The sequence below is a fragment of the Pecten maximus genome, chromosome 13, assembly GCF_902652985.1.
Source record: "Pecten maximus chromosome 13, xPecMax1.1, whole genome shotgun sequence".
In the NCBI taxonomy this organism is placed as follows: domain Eukaryota; kingdom Metazoa; phylum Mollusca; class Bivalvia; order Pectinida; family Pectinidae; genus Pecten; species Pecten maximus.
The window spans coordinates 37,323,867-37,343,381 of record NC_047027.1 but is presented as its reverse complement, the minus strand read 5'-3'; the positions used below and the strand labels follow the sequence as shown (position 1 = coordinate 37,343,381).

At 35.4% G+C, this 19,515-nt stretch overlaps 2 protein-coding genes across 3 annotated transcripts; both read right to left on the bottom strand.

Moving 5' to 3' along the window:
* Positions 1-1,395: 1,395 nt before the first annotated feature.
* LOC117340745 (proteoglycan 4-like) lies at positions 1,396-2,252 on the bottom strand. The gene is made up of 2 exons (XM_033902507.1): positions 1,919-2,252; positions 1,396-1,886 (listed from the first exon to the last, which is right to left on the bottom strand). The coding sequence occupies exons 1-2, from the start codon at positions 2,250-2,252 to the stop codon at positions 1,396-1,398; spliced, it is 825 nt and encodes a 274-aa protein (XP_033758398.1).
* A 5,320-nt stretch (positions 2,253-7,572) lies between these two features.
* Positions 7,573-18,893, bottom strand: LOC117341093. Of its 2 annotated transcripts, none has more exons than XM_033902928.1 (4): positions 18,685-18,893; positions 14,817-14,920; positions 9,915-10,047; positions 7,573-7,759 (listed from the first exon to the last, which is right to left on the bottom strand). In XM_033902928.1, exons 2-4 carry the CDS (start codon positions 14,913-14,915, stop codon positions 7,683-7,685), a joined length of 309 nt encoding a protein of 102 aa, XP_033758819.1. In that variant the 5' UTR covers positions 14,916-14,920; positions 18,685-18,893; the 3' UTR covers positions 7,573-7,682. The 2 variants fall into 2 exon arrangements, with proteins under 2 accessions (XP_033758819.1, XP_033758818.1); XM_033902927.1 differs by lacking the exon at positions 18,685-18,893 and adding an exon at positions 16,122-16,248.
* Between the last annotated feature and the right edge of the window lie 622 nt (positions 18,894-19,515).

Sequence of the window (19,515 nt, the reverse complement as noted above, 5' to 3'; positions counted from 1 at the left end):
CCCCACCCCACTTTTTGTTTGTTTGTTTTGTTGTTGTTATTTTTAGGAATAATTATATCAATATTGCGTTTAGTTTAAACAATATTTTATTCATTAATCAAAATAATCAATACATATAAAAAAAAATTATGGGATGGGAAAACAAGCTTAGAGCTTATATTAATTCCTTTCTCATTTACATACAAAGGCAAATATAAATCTTCGAACTGGAACACCTTACATCAATATGAAATGAAATAATGATATTTATTGGTTGCAATTAAAACCAATAGACATGTATACATGTGGTGAGTAGAATTAATAGTAGCGTTTGAACACTGTTCAACTTGTCAATTTTAATAGGGGTTAAAACCAACAAACTTTTCTTTTCATATTCACGCTAGTGCTTTTTAACGTTATCATGAATTTTTCTACTTGTTTTCCATTTTTATAGACTCGCAAATTAAAATGTATCGATATCATTTTCAATTTATTATCTTACCTCTTACCTTTGTTTTGAAGACGAAGTTGGTATTAAAATTGTATTTTGAAGATGAATTTGGTATACTATTAGGTATTTAATTATTTTTATATTTTAGTTTGAAAATTAATCTGGTGTGTGATTAGTTCTCGAAATATTTTGATTATGGAGTTCTCAGAGTCAAATTTTCAAACCTACTCCATATCTGACGTTCGGAACACCATTGGTATTTCATTCGGAAATTTCTACACAACTATCCCACATATTTGATGACAAACTGTGTTGAGCTTGAAACCATGATACATCAACTTATCGGTACCTCAGTTTCTTACTGAAAGCATGGTCAACTTAACATAAAATGGCAGCGAAATTCACACTTTTAAATTTCAATCATTTTAAATTTTTGTTTTATTTTTATTCTTACTGATACTTTTGTATATTTTGTCTTGAAATCAACGAAAATATCAAACGAATTCGTTTCATAAAAAATATTTATTTTTTACTTATTCTATCTTTTTTCTTTTCTTTTGAAAGCTAACCAGGCATTGTGCATCTATTCCCGTCTGGACTATTAACATTCAGAGACTGTTAACACGAGAATATGGCCGATAAGGATAATGGCGGAGAGTTTTTCCGCGTATTTGTGGAACATGGCACTCCCGGGACATGTTTAAAATGATAAGTAGGAAGTGTGACATTAATACGAGTAGTGTAGATATAAGGATATGACCGCAGCTCCCCACCGCTCTCACTAATCCTGAACTTTCCTCCGTACAGATTTGTAGATGACAAGTCCTCTGAGCTTCGATGACCTACATACCCGATGACAGTAGGAGGTGTCACTAAGTACAAGACACTTAGTTTCTTTGCTTTTTTGCTTCATTGTTTCCTGATATCACATTTCCTATCATTTATATATTTTGGCCATTTTTTTTTTATCTTCGGTGGCCGGGTGGCACAGTAGTAAAGCACGCGTCATTTACGCCCCTTACGTTCCTTTGGGGTTTCCCCGTTTGGCTGGTGTGTCCTGGGTTCCTTTGTGTTTTTCCAGTTTGGCTGGTGTGTCCTGGGTTCTCTGGGGTTTCCTCCGTTTGGCTGGTGTGTCCTGGGTTCCTTTGGGGTTTCCCCCGTTTGGCTGGTGTGTCCTGGGTTCCTTTGGGTTTTCCCCGTTTGGCTGGAGTGTCCTTGGTTCCTTTGGGTTTTCCCCGTTTGGTTGGTGTGTCCTGGGTTCCTTTGGGTTTTCCCCCGTTTGGCTGGTGTGTCCTGGGTTCCTTTGGGTTTTCCCCGTTAGGCTGGTGTGTCCTGGGTTCCTTTGGGTTTTCCCCGTTTGGCTGGTGTGTCCTGGGTTCCTTTGGGTTTTCCCCGTTAGGCTGGTGTGTCCTGGGTTCCTTGGGTTTTCCCCGTTTGGCTGGTGTGTCCTGGGTTCCTTTGGGTTTTCCCTATTTGTCTAGTGTGTACCGGGTTCCTTTGGGTTTCTCTGTTTGTCTGGTGTGTACTGGGTTCCTTCAGCTTTGTCCCCGTTTGGCGCGTGTGTCCTGGGTTCCTTTAGGGTTTTCATGCGTTTGGCTGGTGTGCCCTGGGTTCCTTGGGTTCTCTGTTTGTCTGGTGTCACATCGTGTGTACTGGGTTCCTTCAGCTTTGTCGTGTGTGTCCTGGGTTCCTTTGGGTTTTCCCCGTTTGGCTGGTGTGTACCGGGTTCCTTTGGGTTTCTCTGTTTGTCTGGTGTGTACTGGGTTCCTTCAGCTTTGTCCCCGTTTGGCGCGTGTGTCCTGGGTTCCTTTAGGGTTTTCATCGTTTGGCTGGTGTGCCCTGGGTTCCTTTGGGTTTCTCTGTTTGTCTGGTGTCACATCGTGTGTACTGGGTTCCTTCAGCTTTGTCCCCGTTTGGCGCGTGTGTCCTGGGTTCCTTTAGGGTTTTCATCGTTTGGCTGGTGTGCCCTGGGTTCCTTTGGGTTTCTCTGTTTGTCTGGTGTCACACCGTGTGTACTGGGTTCCTTCAGCTTTGTCCCCGTTTGGCGCGTGTGTCCTGGGTTCCTTTAGGGTTTCATCGTTTGGCTGGTGTGCCCTGGGTTCCTTTGGGTTTCTCTGTTTGTCTGGTGTCACACCGTGTGTACTGGTTCCTTCAGCTTTGTCCCCGTTTGGCGCGTGTGTCCTGGGTTCCTTTAGGGTTTTCATCGTTTGGCTGGTGTGCCCTGGGTTCCTTTGGGTTTCTCTGTTTGTCTGGTGTCACACCGTGTGTACTGGGGTTCCTTCAGCTTTGTCCCCGTTTGGCGCGTGTGTCCTGGGTTCCTTTAGGGTTTTCATCGTTTGGCTGGTGTGCCCTGGGTTCCTTTGGGTTTCTCTGTTTGTCTGGTGTCACACCGTGTGTACTGGGTTCCTTCAGCTTTGTCCCCGTTTGGCGGGTGTGTGGGTTCCTCAAGTTTTTTTTCACTGTCTGGAAGATGTGTTTTGGTTTCTTTTAGGTCGTTCTCCCGTTTGGCTGGTGTGTCCTGGGTTTCTTCAGGTGTTTTCCTGTTTGGCTGGCGTGTCATTGCTTCCTTGTGACGTTTAATTTCCCCTTTATTCACTGTATCCTTTCTTCCTCATGTCCTGTTTTTTTAGATATCAACTATTTTTTTGTATTATGTTTTATTAGGTTTAATTATGTTTAATTTGTTTGAATTTCATCCAAACATATTCACCTGATATGTTGCTGTTCTGTGCTATTTACATTTTAATGAATTTATTGATTAATCAATAATCCACGAGTGTTGTCGTAACTATATTTGGTTTACAACATTTGTACGATCACATTCATTTGTATTCACATGAAAAACGTAAGCCATATTTTTAAGTTATCTTTTTACACCCAATAATGATTCACATATTACATATCCATTGTTGCTTTTATAGAAAAAAAAACTAATGTATAGCCCGCGGATAACCTATCGGTGAAGGTCATCGCGATGTTTTCTATAAATTACTTAAAGATACAATATTTTACTGCCCGCATGCTATCCACCAGAGTGGGAAGTTTTCAAAAGCATTTGATGTAAAATGTCTATGCTAAGTGTTGTTGATGGAGCAGAAACGCTTATTTTTCCGGAACACCTGGTCTTGTTCCTCTGTTTGGAGGTTCTCCGTGTAAATACATGTACGATATTTTGCACTCGTTATATCCCTTTTGAGTTAGGTAAAGATTTTCTTTAGGTAACGATAATTCCTGTTTGTTGTTGTTGTTGTTGTTGTTGTTGTTGTGGTGGTGGTGGTGGTAATTCTTGGACTCGTCAGCTTATCTGTTGATGTGAAATCGAAAAAATCAAAATGATCCTAAAATATCAATGTATTCAATGAAACGTTACCTAACAGAAGCTTGATTATCAAAAGGAATGAGCATAAAAGGACAATGATAAGGTGAAGGAGCGTGCATATGTAGTTAGTTTGTTCCAGGCAGATATTATGTTATTGTGTGTAAATCAAATATTTTTGTTAGACATAAATTAAATATTGTATAATTATCTGTATTCCCTTCACTCTCCCACTTTAATCTTCCTTTTCTAATTTGTCAATCGTAAAATTAATGTAAATGTCCATTGTTTGTGTCACATTGTTGTAGTAATGTGTGGAGGAGAGGGCTTTAATAAGTTGTATAACTTGTGCCCAATCCTCATGCTTATATCTGAAGCAATAAAAATATGTTTAATCAAAAAGTCAATGCATAGAAGATGTAAACATTGTTTTGACCTATCTTATCATTAAACATTTTATAGAACAAGAAAAATTCACAATTCATTTTTAAATTACTACGCTGTCTAATCATTATTTATTGATGTCCACTATTGTATTTCAATACTATGAATATCGTTTCCACTGTCAAATGGTTTTTACCAAGTTTTGTCTCCGATAACATAACTAATATTCAGCGTGTATCTGCCACAATAATCGGTCATTATGTGATTAAATGGTTAATATATTAACAAAAATATTAGCTCTGTTACTATAAAAAAGTATTTTTTAATAATATGTTAATTATTTTATCACAAATGTCCTTTTGCTCCATTTATTCTTATAAGTGTTTGACAAGCTGGTGCTCTTGCTTCTGTCACACAAGAATTTTGAAATGTTAGGTCAGTATAGCATGGAGTCCAATCGCTGATTTGTTTCGGCAAAGCCGTATAATGTTCTTATGGCCTCGGATATGACGCGACAGGTGGCGTTACTGGTCAAGATGAAGTACTGTATGTGATTGGTCAATGTAGCGGTAAATGGCAGAATGCAGATATGCAGTTAAAAACGATTATGCATTAGTTTTTTTGTTTTTGGTTTGTTTGTTTTTGTTTTTTTTTATGTTTTTTGTTTTTCAAAATATTCGATCCATACGAGCTGCCCAGGTTCTCGAGAATCATACATTGTTCGCATATTTTCCAAAATTCTAAATCACCTAAATAACCTGTCAAAAGCAAGGCCCGTCATTAACCATGATACGTACTAACAATTAATCAGATACTCAAACTGCACAGTAGGGACGATTTTATAGTCTTATTAAACATCCTTAATCACCAAGGAAATATCTAGTTTACTAAAATATTATGTTGTGTTTATTCCGGACGAAATGAGCAGGATAAGAAAGATAAGGATTGCGTTATTATATCCCCTATTCCTACGATAGCGGCCGCGGTGGCCGAGTGGTTAAGGTGTACCGACACTTTAACACTAGCCCTCCACCTCTGGGTTGCGAGTTCGAAACCCACGAGGGGCAGTTGCCAGGTACTGACCGTAGGCCGGTGGTTTTTCTCCGGGTACTCCAGCTTTCCTCCACCTCCAAAACCTGGCACGTCCTTAAATGACCCTGGCTGTTAATACGACGTTAAACAAAATAAACTTAACTAAACATACGTTATGAAGTAAGACGCGTTTGATACTTGTTTCGGTAAAATCAACCTAGTTCTTAGTTTGATATTGTGACTGAACACAGATTTGACCTAGATTTGATTGGCATGTGTCGTCGATGAAGCGGAAGGCGCTTATCCTCCTGTAACACGTGGTCGCGGTTTCATCAAAGTTCCTCAACGTAAACATTTCCATAGAGACTCATTACAGGAAAACCTTAGTAAAGGAACCTTAAATACTGTAATGCTTTCATATAGAAAATTTAAGTTCAGGTATATTGACGAATCTGGAACCTGGTTTTTTCTCACTTTGAGGACTTACGGTAAGTAGTTAGTAACACTTGGACTGTTAATATGATATAGACTATTTTTAAACATTTTAAGCTTTTATATCTATGATGACGTCCCTAAAATACTAATGTAAAATCAATACTTTTTCGTGAGGATTTATTTTCGTTCATTTCTCTCGTAATCTTAATACACGATTTTTTTTTTCACTTTATGATATGAACCTGTTTTTGGAACTATATTTACATATATATAATACGGAGTACAGTAATTACTAAGTGGATGGTAGATAGTAATACACGTATTCAAATACAAAATCATAAATATGGTTAACGCTATTTAAGAGAAGAAGAAAAAAAACCACCATTCCGTGCATATGGTCTCTAGGATTGTTAACGTCCACGAAATCCGTTAAAACTCTAGTTAAATATACTGTGTATGCTTCGAACGATATCTAACAACACGTTCGACTTCGTCATGGCTTTGTTGAATACGCCATGTTGTAAATATTCAAAAATATACCTGATACTTACAATGAAGGAACAGAAAAATATTTTCACCAATCTTTAATCAATAGAAATAATATAAGCTTTGTGTACCCTTTATTGATATTCCTCCTAATTAGCAATTACGGGTTTATTTATAAAATAATTTTGATTTGTTCCGCCTTAATGCTTTCTTGAGTATATATTTTAGATTTTGGGTTATGTAACAAAACGTGGTTTTACTGTAAGCTTATACGAATCTATTCTTACCATTCCTTCCAAGTTTCCGTTCTATAAACAAATTAATTATCTTATTCCAAAAATGCTTTATTCTCTAGTTTTCAAATTGTACATAATTGAAAACGTCAGTGCCATATACTTTAACTAGGTTTATTTTTAGTATTTCGTTAAGCAGGTAAATACTATTGTATCTACTAGTATATCATTATTGGTTGTGTGTAAATGTCCATGGAATAATGCTGTATTCGTATTTTAGGAGAGGAATTAATGTAGGCTTATAACTTGTTATATAATCCTACTGATAGATGTAATTGTATTGTGATGTAGTGTGAATACAAATTGTTTAAACTAAATAATCAACTTAGGGTATATTTATAAATTGTAACAATAGCATGCAGCATGCAAGACAAAGGAAATCACGTGCGACGTCCTTTTGAACAAGTCTCTCTCTCTCTCTCTCTCTCTCTCTCTCTCTCTCTCTCTCTCTCTCTCTCTCTCTCTCTCTCTCTCTCTCTCTCTCCTGATAAACCCTGGTTAATATTACTGATTTAATTGATAGCGAATCTCCAATTCTCCATGGTACCGAGACAGCTCGAGGAGGAAGGTTACTCAGAGATTAATATTTCACCTGAGTATTGATTATAAATTCCAAAAAATCCTTGACACATGTACCTACCCCCTCTGAAGTGGTCTGTTGTTACATAGGGTAGATGAGTTTGCAACACTGTAAGTTAAAATCTAAAATGTATTTTTAGAATTCAAGCATAGAAGTACCTTTGTAAATGTCATATGGTTATCAATAGAAAATTGTAATTTCGTACCTGTTACCTGTTTTGAGATGGATTTTTTTTAAAAGTTTCTACTTATTCTCGCTGTAAACGAACCAACAATTTGGTTTATTAGGACGAGTCGGTAGACTTTTGTGAATACAAGAGTGTGTCATTTTCAAAAGAAACACAGGTAAAACCATAGCTAATCTCGCAAACATCCTGGTGTTTGTACAAACTATTTCAATAGCAAATAATATTTACTGGAAGTCTGGTCATGAACCTTAATTTCAGAAGTAACGGCAAATCGAGTTCTTCACTCGTACTGATACATACATTTTGTATGATTATGTTGTCACACAAATGCTGAGATAAACGACATTGTAGTATGTCGGCAAAAATGGCGATATTATTTCTTGAAATAAATCCTTTATCTTTCGTAAGTGAAATATAATAATGTTTATATTTGTTTTCACGTTTTATTTCTATAAAAAGCAGATCCACACTGAGAACTCACAATGATAACGTCACTATATTCACAGATGTGTCATTGTCAAAATTAGTTCATCATGACGTCACGATCTCCAGTGTGAACGTGCCTGCCGCCTCTGCTGGTGATTCCGTCTGTTTGAGAGCGCACGCGCGTGTAACTCTGAAAATATATACGTAGATAATTTATTGATAGAAATTCGAAATAAACATGCAAAAATAATTGTTTGATATGTTTTGAATTGCTAACTGTTGCTATGTAGTATCAAATTAATGTTAATACTTTAACAGAGTAAATAAACTGTCGTATGACAACAACGGATACTGTCAACCAATTTATTTCCGCAGTGATACATTTTCGTGGTTGTCTAATACATGTACCTGATTATTCCGAAAATTATCATTCGCAGTACTTTTTTATTTACAGTAATCGGTATACAACTCTAGGTAGGTTTTACCACATCTTGTTTTATTCATGTTTTACAGTTTATATCCAAAACTTCCACAACTGAAAATTTGATAATTTCATATATTTAAAGATCGGAAGAACATTTAAACTCTGTTTATCTAAATTTCTTTAAATCAAACTATATTTATATATAGATGTAGTTTTTTCATTAGACCATTTCAAAACGGCGTTCGAATATATATGCAGTAACTCAGGCAAAAATCATTGTGTTTTTAATACACCAAGAAAGATAACACCATGTTCTACTGTAGTGTTTCATGGAAGGAACACGCCGGAAGAGGAAGAAGACTAACAGAGGCCGCTACCGATGATAAGCCGACTACTAGCGACAGGTAAAAGGGTTTTGCTTTTTCTCAAAACTGTTATCCCTTTATCCGGGACGTCGTATTATTTGTTATATATGCAAAAACCTCTTCTCGTGTAATTACGTTTTATTTTTTATTTCTCTCCTACGGAAGTCAGAGTCCACTCGGAACTCCTCGGATGTAACTATGCAACATCACCTCGGACGTGATACGAAAGCTTCCATATTGGAAGCTAAGGGACTACTTTCATAAACAACATGGCAGACGATACACCTCGAAAGCCGTTGGTTCACCAATGCTGCCTCTTGTGCGGCTCTCATAATAAAAGGTTACATTCTCTTTCTCATAATATTGAATTAAGTGGCGTAACGATCAAAACTATCATTGGTGCGACAGCAGCCAGCTTTCTTTGCATTAAAAAGGGAAGTAAATGGAAAATTGCACTCTTTCCGTAGCCTGTGGGCAATACTGCCATGGTATCTTTCCCATCATACAAAGATCTTAAAGTTAACACTTGCTTTTCTTTCAAATCAAACGTAATCCCCAATCTCAATTTGACGTATTCTAAATCTACGTCAAAAGCTGTCGCCATGTTGACACTACGATAATATAAACAAATCAGTGTAATTGTTTTGAAATATAGAATATGGTCAGATATCTCGTAAATTTACATTACTTTGTGTTATGTGTAACAGTTTTGTTCACACATGATGAAAGATTGCGATTCATTAGTTTTAATACTTTTATATTTTCTAACGCGCATTCAGGGCGTAACTAGTTTTCCGGCGAATAAAATGTTTGACTTCACTACATATTCTTACACCTATGACATCCGAGGTCTGTGTATCACAGCCGAGGAGTTCCGATTGAGTCAGACTCCCGATCTTAATTACAAAACGGACTGCTGTCCGGAATTTATAAACATAGTACATAATAAAAGTTTAAACGGATTGGATAACTTTCCGGAATGAAAATTATTTATTTCAGCATTCTCGACCAGTGATACCATTATATATAACAAAACATACTTCAGTTGATCAGTTAACATTGTGATTTTATATTGGATTCAATTACAATTATTGGGGTAAATCAACGTAAAATACATGATGTTTTATCATACACTGTAACAAAATCACTCGTTTGAAACCAATAAGCTCTTAAACTGCTTTGAAAGGTAACGAAATGTAAAAAAAAAATGATTCAAAATGTCGCCGAAAGTTTATTTGTCGATGGAAAGGTAATCATATTTTCTAAATGTGAAGATGTATGGATAATAGCAGTTAAGTTACTTCAGTCATTTCTGTACTCAGACACCGTCCTCTGTAATTCTTTATGGAACAATTAGATGATATGTTTGAGATTATTGAGAATTTCAGTTCACATGGCAATTTAAGTATTTAAATGGAATAATCTACGAAATGAACTTTCTATCTCGATTAGACAACAGCATTTGTTTTAAAATTCTCTGAAGTCAGGAAAACTATTTCAATTAATACTTCTCAAACGAAATATAAAAACAGTTGCGTAAAATAGTGTGTACGTACCAGAAACCGCTCCGACAACGTCATTTTCGTCTGATCTGAGTATGCGCAGTATAAGTGGTATTTCCTCTTCCGGTTCTGTCGATTCGCCGTCTCCCATTGATTCGACGTCACGACTATACTGTCGGCTGTTATCCTATGTACAAAGAAAGAAGTTTTATTTCATTTCAGTTCAGTAAGAAGCCGATGATCAAATATGCGATCTGCATCATAGTGGGCGAGTTCGATTATCAACCATTTACTATAATTGTCAGGCTGTTTCATCTAATATGTTTATATATGCGGAATAAACTGGCAACCAATCACTACCGTGCTTCCAAACGTATGGCGCACGCGCGCGTGACGTATAGTTGCTGTGGTCGGACCAAAAGTTAATCGGTGGCTGAGTCGATCAGACATGCGCATCGTAGCTTTTCGTTTCTCTACACATGCGCATTACATGTAGCCAAAGTGAGTTCGCTCCGACTGTAGTTAGACCCTAGTCATTATAGCTTCTTGATCGAACTCGCTCAGTGTCTCTCGCAAAGTCTTTCAACGCAGCCGGAGTTATCCCCCCTCTCATGTGCATTCAACAGTTAACTGTTTTAAGAAGTGTTAGAAAAAATGCATCTTTTGATTTTATCAATTTGATGCTACCATGTTTGATGTTTAATATTTTGTCAAAATTTCAGTTGAACAAAATATCTTTGATGGCATACCTGTTTTCGTTAAATGTAATTTATAAATGACTAATTAGAAGGTTACAAAAAGTGCTAAAAGTATTAACACATCATTAAATACCAATTTTCCTTACAGTTGTTATCTTCAACAGATAATTTTGATATCTAAAAAGCATCATAAGAATTTGTCAATATGTTGTTTTTTTTCGGTGTTGAGTGGGGGTGGGGGATGAATCTTCCACAATAAAAAAGGATGAGCCCTCTTCAACAAAAAAATAAATAAAAATAGTATGAGCATGAATTCAGTATACTATATTAGAATCTTCCACACACACACACACACACACACAAAATGGTATGAGCATGAATTCGGTATACTATATTAGAATCTTCCACACACACACACACACACACACAAAATGGTATGAGCATGAATTCAGTATACTATATTAGAATCTTCCACACACACACACACACACAAAATGGTATGAGCATGAATTCAGTATACTATATTAGAACTCATATATTTTCACCCTGAAAAAAAAAACCCACACGATTGTTTTCAAAATTCTTGATTAATTCCAGTAAGCTTCTTCATCGTTAAATAACACTCGTCTCTGTTTAAGATAAAGTTAGAGTAGGGTGTATGTAATGTTACGATTTTGTCGAATTAATTCCAACTAGTATGACTATCCGCTTGCTGAATTGGTATGTAAATAAGCTCTTTTTCCAGTAATTTGATATTTGTCACACCGGGACGTCTGTGGGATCAGTATTTAGGCCATATCGTAGGAGGATGTATTCGAAGTATAGAAAGCAGACACGATATTCTCTAAAGACCGGAAGTAGAGGGCGCTTCCTTAAATAATCATATAAAGGCAGTTTGATTAGATAAATGTCTCATCGCGAAACTGTATAAGGAACAGAATATTTAATGAAGGCTATACCCTAGAGGTTAATTGATCCGATAAAACGAGTTATCTCCTCCCTCTCACTACCAGGTGGCGTGGTCAACATATCGTGTACTCTAAGCTTCAGATCATTGTGTTAGAATGTGAACTAAAAAATACTCCCTTTTTTCGTATTTTTGTTTGTTTTGTTTGTTTGGGGTTTTTTTTGTTTTTTTTTGTATGTTTTTGTTTTTGTTGTTGTTGTTTGGTTTTTTTTTATGTTTCTTTTTCTCTTTCTTTTTTTTTCTTCATTTTTTTTCATGTTTTTGTTTGTTTTTTTTTGTTTTGTTTTTTTATGGGTTTTGTTTGTTTGTTTTTTGTTTTGTTTTTTATGGGTTTTTTTGTTTGTTTTGTTATTATCATTATAAATTTTAAAGAATACATTTGTATTTGATAATTGTTTTAACTGTAACGTCATTCTGTATTATGAACAAAAGTGTTGTGAAATAAATACATTGACTTTATAAATATTAAAATTTCTTAAAGTACCATAGTGATGCAAATCAATTAGTGACGAGCATATCCACTTGGGTGGTTTTTCTAATGATCCAATTATCCATGTATTAAACGATTACAGTGCTGAACGCTATTATGTGTAATTTGCATGACAAATGGTGCCATTGTGTAAAAGATTGATTCTAATTATACCTAGTGCTTGAGTTTGGATTTAATGAATTTCAAAAATGACATATTGGTAGGAAAGCATGCGTTTTATAATCATTTGACAGTTCATAGGTTCATATACAATGGCTGACGTTAACACCAAATACTGACGCAACATTTGGGGACATATTCCAACACCGAGCTGATAATTTCCCTTAAGTGACAGGAACATCATTAGTGTCACAAGATTCTGTCATCGGAGAAGCGGTTATTAGATAACGGCCAGGATAACGAATTCAGCACACGTGGTACTCCCACAGCGGAAGTGGTTTAGTTTAAACATATTTTATTGTATCATAAATATACAAAGGGATCGGGCACAAGTTTTCCAACTTATATAAAGCCCTTTCCCAAAAACAGTATACAACACAAATATTTACACAAGATTACATTAGAATTTACATAAAGTGATCTTATTTTTGAAAATATGAGTAGAGATAGGGTGATAATAAGAGGGAAACGGAGGAAGAGAATTTAGAAGTCTCCTTCATTTACAATTTAATTTACAATATTTGAAGAATAATTAGAACATTTTTAACAAGAAAGTTTTCAAATTTTTAGACAGAGTGAGTGATCTTTCTCGACTCAGCTGACATTTGTTGACATTACACTATTCCATACTATCAGCTGTTCAATAAACTGGAAGTGGTTTGTATTCCCATTGTAAAGCCTTGAGAGCGGCGTAAACTACCAGTGTACATGTGTGCTTGTGTGCTTTGGTTTGGTTTGGTTTGTTTAACGTCCTATTAACAGCCAGGGTCATTTAAGGACGTGCCAGGTTTTGGAGGTGGAGGAAAGACGGAGTACCCGGAGAAAAACCACCGGCCTGCGGTCAGTACCTGGCAACTGCCCCACGTAGGTTTCGAACTCGCAACCTAGTGATGGAGGGCTAGTGATAAAGTGTCGGGACACCTTAACCACTCGGCCACGGTGTCCCCGTACATTTGTGCATCACAAAACAAATATACATGCGCGTGTTAGAATTAAAACACTAAAATACTTGTAAACGGTAATTCGTGGTAGTTTGTTAGAATTATACCGATATATTTACATGTCCGGTGCGTATTCTCTGTATATAGCCTTACCAATAAATTGACCTTTTCGGTAAACTCCAGTCTGGCGCGTATAGGAATACACTGCTGGTAGTGACATCGGGGCCCGATTTGGCACACACACGATTATTTTTCGGTATAGCCGTATAATTTTCTTTTGGTCCCGGATATGACGCGACAGGTGGCGTTACTGGTCAAGATGAAGTATGTGATTGGCCAATGTAGCGGTAAATGCAAAATGCAGGTATGCAGTTAAAGACGAAACAAAATTAAGATTGAATGCAAGCTGAATAAGTGGATGCATCTATTCAAATGACACATTAATGAAATTATATTCCTGATTCAAATGCAGTCTTGTTATCACCAAAAATGATTCAAACTGATATCATTTTGTTATCCGTGCTGAAACGCATTCATTGATTAGTTCGTTAATTTATTTCACCAGCAGTTTTACATTATAACCACCAGCATTAAAACTGTGCCGTTTATCTCTTTTAAAGATGTTTCTTGTTTTCTTCTCTCTTTTTCGTTAACAAAACGCGTGTCATTTAAAATATTTGTTAAGAATTCAGTTTACTCGCATTTAAAAAAAAAAAAAAAACAGAGAAGAAAAGTTATTTCTTAAACATTATAACAAAATACCGGACTTTAAATAACCAAAAAATGTGTTAAATAAATTAAATCCAAGGCCGATAACCGAAATAAACGTCATCATGGAACGACTTTATACTTTCTAGGTGTGTATGACCTTATGAACCACGCCTGACGTTACAAAAAATAGGGTGCGATATTCAATGCGCCATCTGACAATAAGATTATTTCAGTTTTTTGCTACATGGAGGTGAGCTTTAATGCGTGTTTGTTCTTAAATGACCATATGACAAACAGGTTTACAAGGGACCAACCAACCAATTGTTTTTCCATAGACTTTAGTGTTAACGTTTTGGAGTATTTCATTCAAATTCTTGAATTCAATATGACAATTATGGTTTATAACAAAAGTTTAGGGTCTCATATAACACCTAATAAAAAAGTTGGGTCCTTCAGCTCAAATTTTCTCCAGGGTAGCCATTTTGAAAATGGGTGAATTTCGCAGTAAAAATTCTCAAAATTCTTAAATGTTTACCTTTTAATTATTATTACCCGAATTTTTGGGAAAAAAATCAATCGGACTAACGAAATTTATATCAACATTTCTTATTGATAGTTACCTATCAGGCTACATATCTATTTTCTTACTTCATAACATACTGGCCAATCAGTGACTGCCAGACATTTTATCCTTGACTCAATGTTTCAAAAATCTGTTTTTTCAATTGGTTGGTTGTTCCCTACAACGGAACAGGGCTAACATTTATTGTCATGTCGCCATTGCTGATGGAACATAATATAAAAATAATTTGAATCTATTTCAGCATAAAACTAGTTTGGTAGTTTCCGGTGAACACCTTTACAATAATCTTAAATTGTCTACACACCTGTAAATATTATATTATCTTAATGTCTTAATTTATTGTTATTGACAGATAGTTTGAATTTTTTTTTTTTAATAAAACACCAAACTCGTGGCATTATACTTACAATTTCAGAGTTAACTCCCTTTTGGTCGATGTCGAATAGCCAAGCTGTTGTCACTTGTAAAACAACAGCAACGACTGTAGCAATGAACGCTAGCCTCATCACTCCTGTAACAAAGTCATTGATTGGTCCATTAGTGGTAGGTAAACACGTATGTAACGAAGACACTGATTGGTCCATTAGTAATAGATAAGCAATTATATGAAAAAACCCTTTTATTGGTTAATTTGAAAGTATACAAACATGTATAACAAAGAAATCGGTCAGTTAATGATATGTAACAAAGGCATTGATAGGTTAATTTATAATACTAAAGAGTTTAAAAAAACAATTAGTTATATGCATCGAATATTGAATAAAAGGGCATCTATCGAAGAACAGACCAGTGATTCATCAACTGGCTAAATAACACCAATACTTGTTTTATATAAACGGTATTAACCGGTAGATAAGCATACATGTCAGCATGCCTATTTTTGTTTAATCCCAAATAGTTATATTTTAAATTTGCATGGTGTATTCCATTTTTGTCATATACAGTCAGAAAAGTTTTTAAAACAGCATCAATTTTACAGTGCCTGTTCTCCCTCATTTGAAAATCGCAGGTTTGAGACAGGTATGCATCTTTGATATGGAGGTTATTAAGCCAAAATTATTTCTTGACGTACATAATTAGTAAAATGTTTTTTTGTTAAATTATTTATTTACTAAATTATATATGATGTCGTATGAAGAAAATATAAACTCATTTTTAATACTACTTATACAAGCTATATACAGAAAGCTGGACTACAAGCACATACGGCTCTTTTCCAATAAGTTATTCTTGTTTATAAACACACAAGGGCCCTTCCTATCTCTCGTTGTCTCATTGTCCCTTACGTTCTAACGTTATCATCGTAATTATCATCATAATTCAATAATTATTAAGTAAAACTACCAATTATAGATTTTGTAGAAAATATGTTATTGTTAATTCTAACTTTATCATCGTAATTATCATCATAATTCAATAATCATTACGTAAAACTACCAATTATAGATTTTGTAGAAAATATGTTATTGTTAATTCAGTTTCATATAAAAACATTTAAACTCAAACCGAAAACAAGTTTCATAGTTAATATACTGATAGATGATGATATCGTTAGCGTTTACAGATATAGTGGGATTTAGCACAAAAACACCATATTAAATGGATCCCTCCTTTTATAAAACAGAAACAGGAGACTAACCCTAACATTTACATGGTAATGCAGCACGCATGTTGATGTGCATCATTCGTCTTTTCACAGTTAAAATACTTACATTAATCAACTGTAGTATACCACCGAGGAGGAGTATTTCCATTATATAGATCTAGTTTTCAATCACAATAAACAGCAAAAACTAGCAACTGTGTAGGAGAACGGCTCCTTTCATGTCCATTATAATGAATAATGTGATAATTGTGTGCAAAATGACGTCGTAGGTGGTGAGGATGCTGAAGGAGTGAATTTCTGGGGTAAATAGAGTCGTTATCCGGATATTTTTGTATTATTTCGTTAATTTTACACGGATGGACGTATTAAATAATAGTCCTTGGTTATAATACCCATCCAGAATCACCAATGAAAGCTAATTTTGAAATTACTAACAGTCCAAATATGCGTGTGACCAATTAGTAGTAAATTACGGTGATTTAAAACCTCATATAATTATTTATAGACATCACGTGCAGTGGATAACATCACTCTATATAACAAGTAACGGTTTATATACTAAAAAAGTATATAAATAGACTTCCGTATATCACAACCAGTGTACAAGGATTGTATTTGGCTTTGTTAGTCGACCTATATATTAAGCCGAAATGACCTATTTATTTGATTACAATCTCGTACATAGTCCCTTCCCTACTCATTTGCTTACAAAAATGTGTGACGAAAAGGCTTGAGTGTGTAGTAACCAAAACGTCACACGAAGGGTGATAATTGTCAAATATTTTGCAAAAGTCCCCAAAATGAACTTCTGCTTAAACAAGTAGATAACACTTTCGGTTAGAAAGTGATCGTACCAAAAAGAATAGCGAGAATAGCAAGTGAAAGCAAACAAAAGTACACTTGATAAGAAAATCAGCATTTTCATGAATATGATAGGATCATTAGAGCGCATTAGACCTCTATAAAGAACAATACTGGTCGAAATTGCAATTGTTTCAAAGAACAATGCTCGTTTAACAAAACTATTCGTTAAGTCTGTTACATGATTGGTAATATTATTTTTTTGTTCAAAAATGACATCATTACTCATTTAAAATCAGGGTTGCAGATACAATCGTTTTGAATTCCATGTCTACAAAAATATACGTTATTTTATATTTTGAATTATTAGGCCAAAATGTGACTCTTGTAACGTATTCGATTGTGTAATAAGAAGCATCAATTTCTATGAAAGGACAGCTTTGGTTTGGTTTGTTTTGTTTAACGTCCTATTAACAGCCAGGGTCATTTAAGGACGTGCCAGGTTTTGGAGGTGGAGGAAAGCCGGAGTACCCGGAGAAAAACCACCGGCCTACGGTCAGTACCTGGCAACTGCCCCACGTAGGTTTCGAACTCGCAACCAAGAGGTGGAGGGCTAGTGATAAAGTGTCGGGACACCTTAACCACTCGACCACCGCGGCCCCTCATGAAAGGACAGCAAGAACTAGGTTATATACTTTTGAAAAAGTATTCCGTGTCATACAGGAAATTGCCTGTCTATTATCACTAATGACAAATACATGTTTGCAATATATCAAAGTCTAATAACACTTATTATAGAATTAATATGATAAGATGGTACAACAAGCATTTTAATACCATGGCAACTGCCGCTGAAATTGATTCTGTCTATATCAATACGTGTGTTTGAGTAATTTATTCCCTCCAGACTGTCTATTCATCTTATTATAAGCATGTAAACCTTTAGGGTGTCAAATTAAGAAAATTTTATAATACATTAACTAAAATGTGCCTTATATATAGAGAAAATAAGGTTACTGCAAACGCATCAATTTTGGCGGGCTCTTATCTTCGCGAATGATAAACTTTTGAAGGAATGCATTTTAATCATGGCAATCATCATCTAACGCAGTGCTTCAAATGCTAAAATAAGTACACCGCTAAAATATACACGTTTGGGTTTATTAACTCGCGGCTTATCCATTTTATTGATAAGGATGATACCGTTAGATAGTTAGCTTATTAACTCGCTATATACCTGCGATTTATTTCAAAATATTGACGATACCATAAAAGAAATATAGTTCAATTAAATATCAGACCTAATAATATTATTATTTATGTAAAATGAATTTAGTTAACCAGACTTCAAAATGCCAAAAAAGAATTTAAAATGAAGCGGAAATATTTGATTACTTCATCAGTTTGTAGTAGTTAGTCTGATTTTTTTTCTCATTTCATAATTGAAAAAAAAAGTATTTTGCTATTAGCTTTTGAGATTTTTCTCGTGTTTACGACGAGTTTTCATATATTTCCACATTGGTATGTGTTATCTCATTATGTTCTTGTTTGATACAAAAAAAAACACCCCAAATTTCCTCCAGAATTACATATTGTTACGAATATGATTAACTACATATTGCTTACTCAACCAATCAAAACCGTTTCTAGAAGGGGCGTATGCTTAATTCATGTATATTTTTTCTTCCTGAACATTGAATGAAGGAAAATCAATGAGTTTTGTTATGGAAATAAAGTTTCATTAAACATCGCGTACAAATGCTCCAAAACTCCTTCATTGCTTATGTTGTTGTTATAGATGTCGGCGACACCCCTCTAATACGGATTTGTAAATAAGTTATTTTTAACCTTACAAAATTTTACCTTACCTTGTAAAGCTGTAGATTAGGAACTGAATGTCCACCAATAATATCAAAGTCAATCTGAAGCTTGTCCTCGTTTTCCTGGTAGATGCATACGTATCCGGATTTGCGTCTACGGCGATAGAAATCCTCTACTCTCTCTCAGACACTCTAATTGTTGCCAGCTGTTCACCTGTACAAATTGCACCTGAGTCGACCAGCATAAAAGGTAGGCAATAAATTGGTATTTTCTATATTTCTGCAACTCGTGCTGCCTTTTATGTCAGATTCCAATGTAGGCGAGTCGTGTTGTGTCCCCTGTGTCAACGTTATGGGTTTTCCTCATTGGAGTAGCTTCGTAGAAGATTTTGTTTAAGACATTGCACAAGATTTGCCAAACCTTCGTTATCAGATGTTCATCAGTTGGGCGTTTGATAAAGGAACGGGGGTTGCTTTTCTGATTGTTTGGAATAAATATTGTGTTTTTCAGGGACAACTGCGTATTGATATACTGATACTAAGGTATATTAAGCTTATCATGCATGGTTTATCCGCCAATAAGTATATGAACAAATACAAATATGATAGTTAAGGCTATGACTATGGTACTCAAGGGAGATTACTCCCGTCATGAGTGAACGTTCATTGGCGGATTGAAGGCTGCAAATTGCAAAAGCGATTTGACTAGGACATCCGTGTACATGAACAGATTGGCTGATGGCGAAGCCTGTGTCCCTTGGTACCCGTCATAAAGACATACAGTCCAGCCTGACACTCTCTCAATCAACATTTCAATAAAACGGATTTATACGAAGGCCTTGGGTGACCTCCTTTATCATTCGAACTTAGTATATATGA

Coding starts and splice junctions, on each gene's coding strand:
- LOC117341093 (XM_033902928.1), bottom strand. CDS start 14,915: ATGAGGCTAGCGTTCATTGCTACAGTCGTTGCTGTTGTTTTACAAGTG. Junction 10,048..14,816: donor AGGGAGTTAACTCTGAAATT/GTAAGTATAATG, acceptor CTTTGTACATAG/GATAACAGCCGACAGTATAG. Junction 7,760..9,914: donor CGTTGTCGGAGCGGTTTCTG/GTACGTACACAC, acceptor ATATATTTTCAG/AGTTACACGCGCGTGCGCTC.
- LOC117340745 (XM_033902507.1), bottom strand. CDS start 2,252: ATGAAAACCCTAAAGGAACCCAGGACACACGCGCCAAACGGGGACAAA. Junction 1,887..1,918: donor GAGAAACCCAAAGGAACCCG/GTACACACTAGA, acceptor GAAAACCCAAAG/GAACCCAGGACACACCAGCC.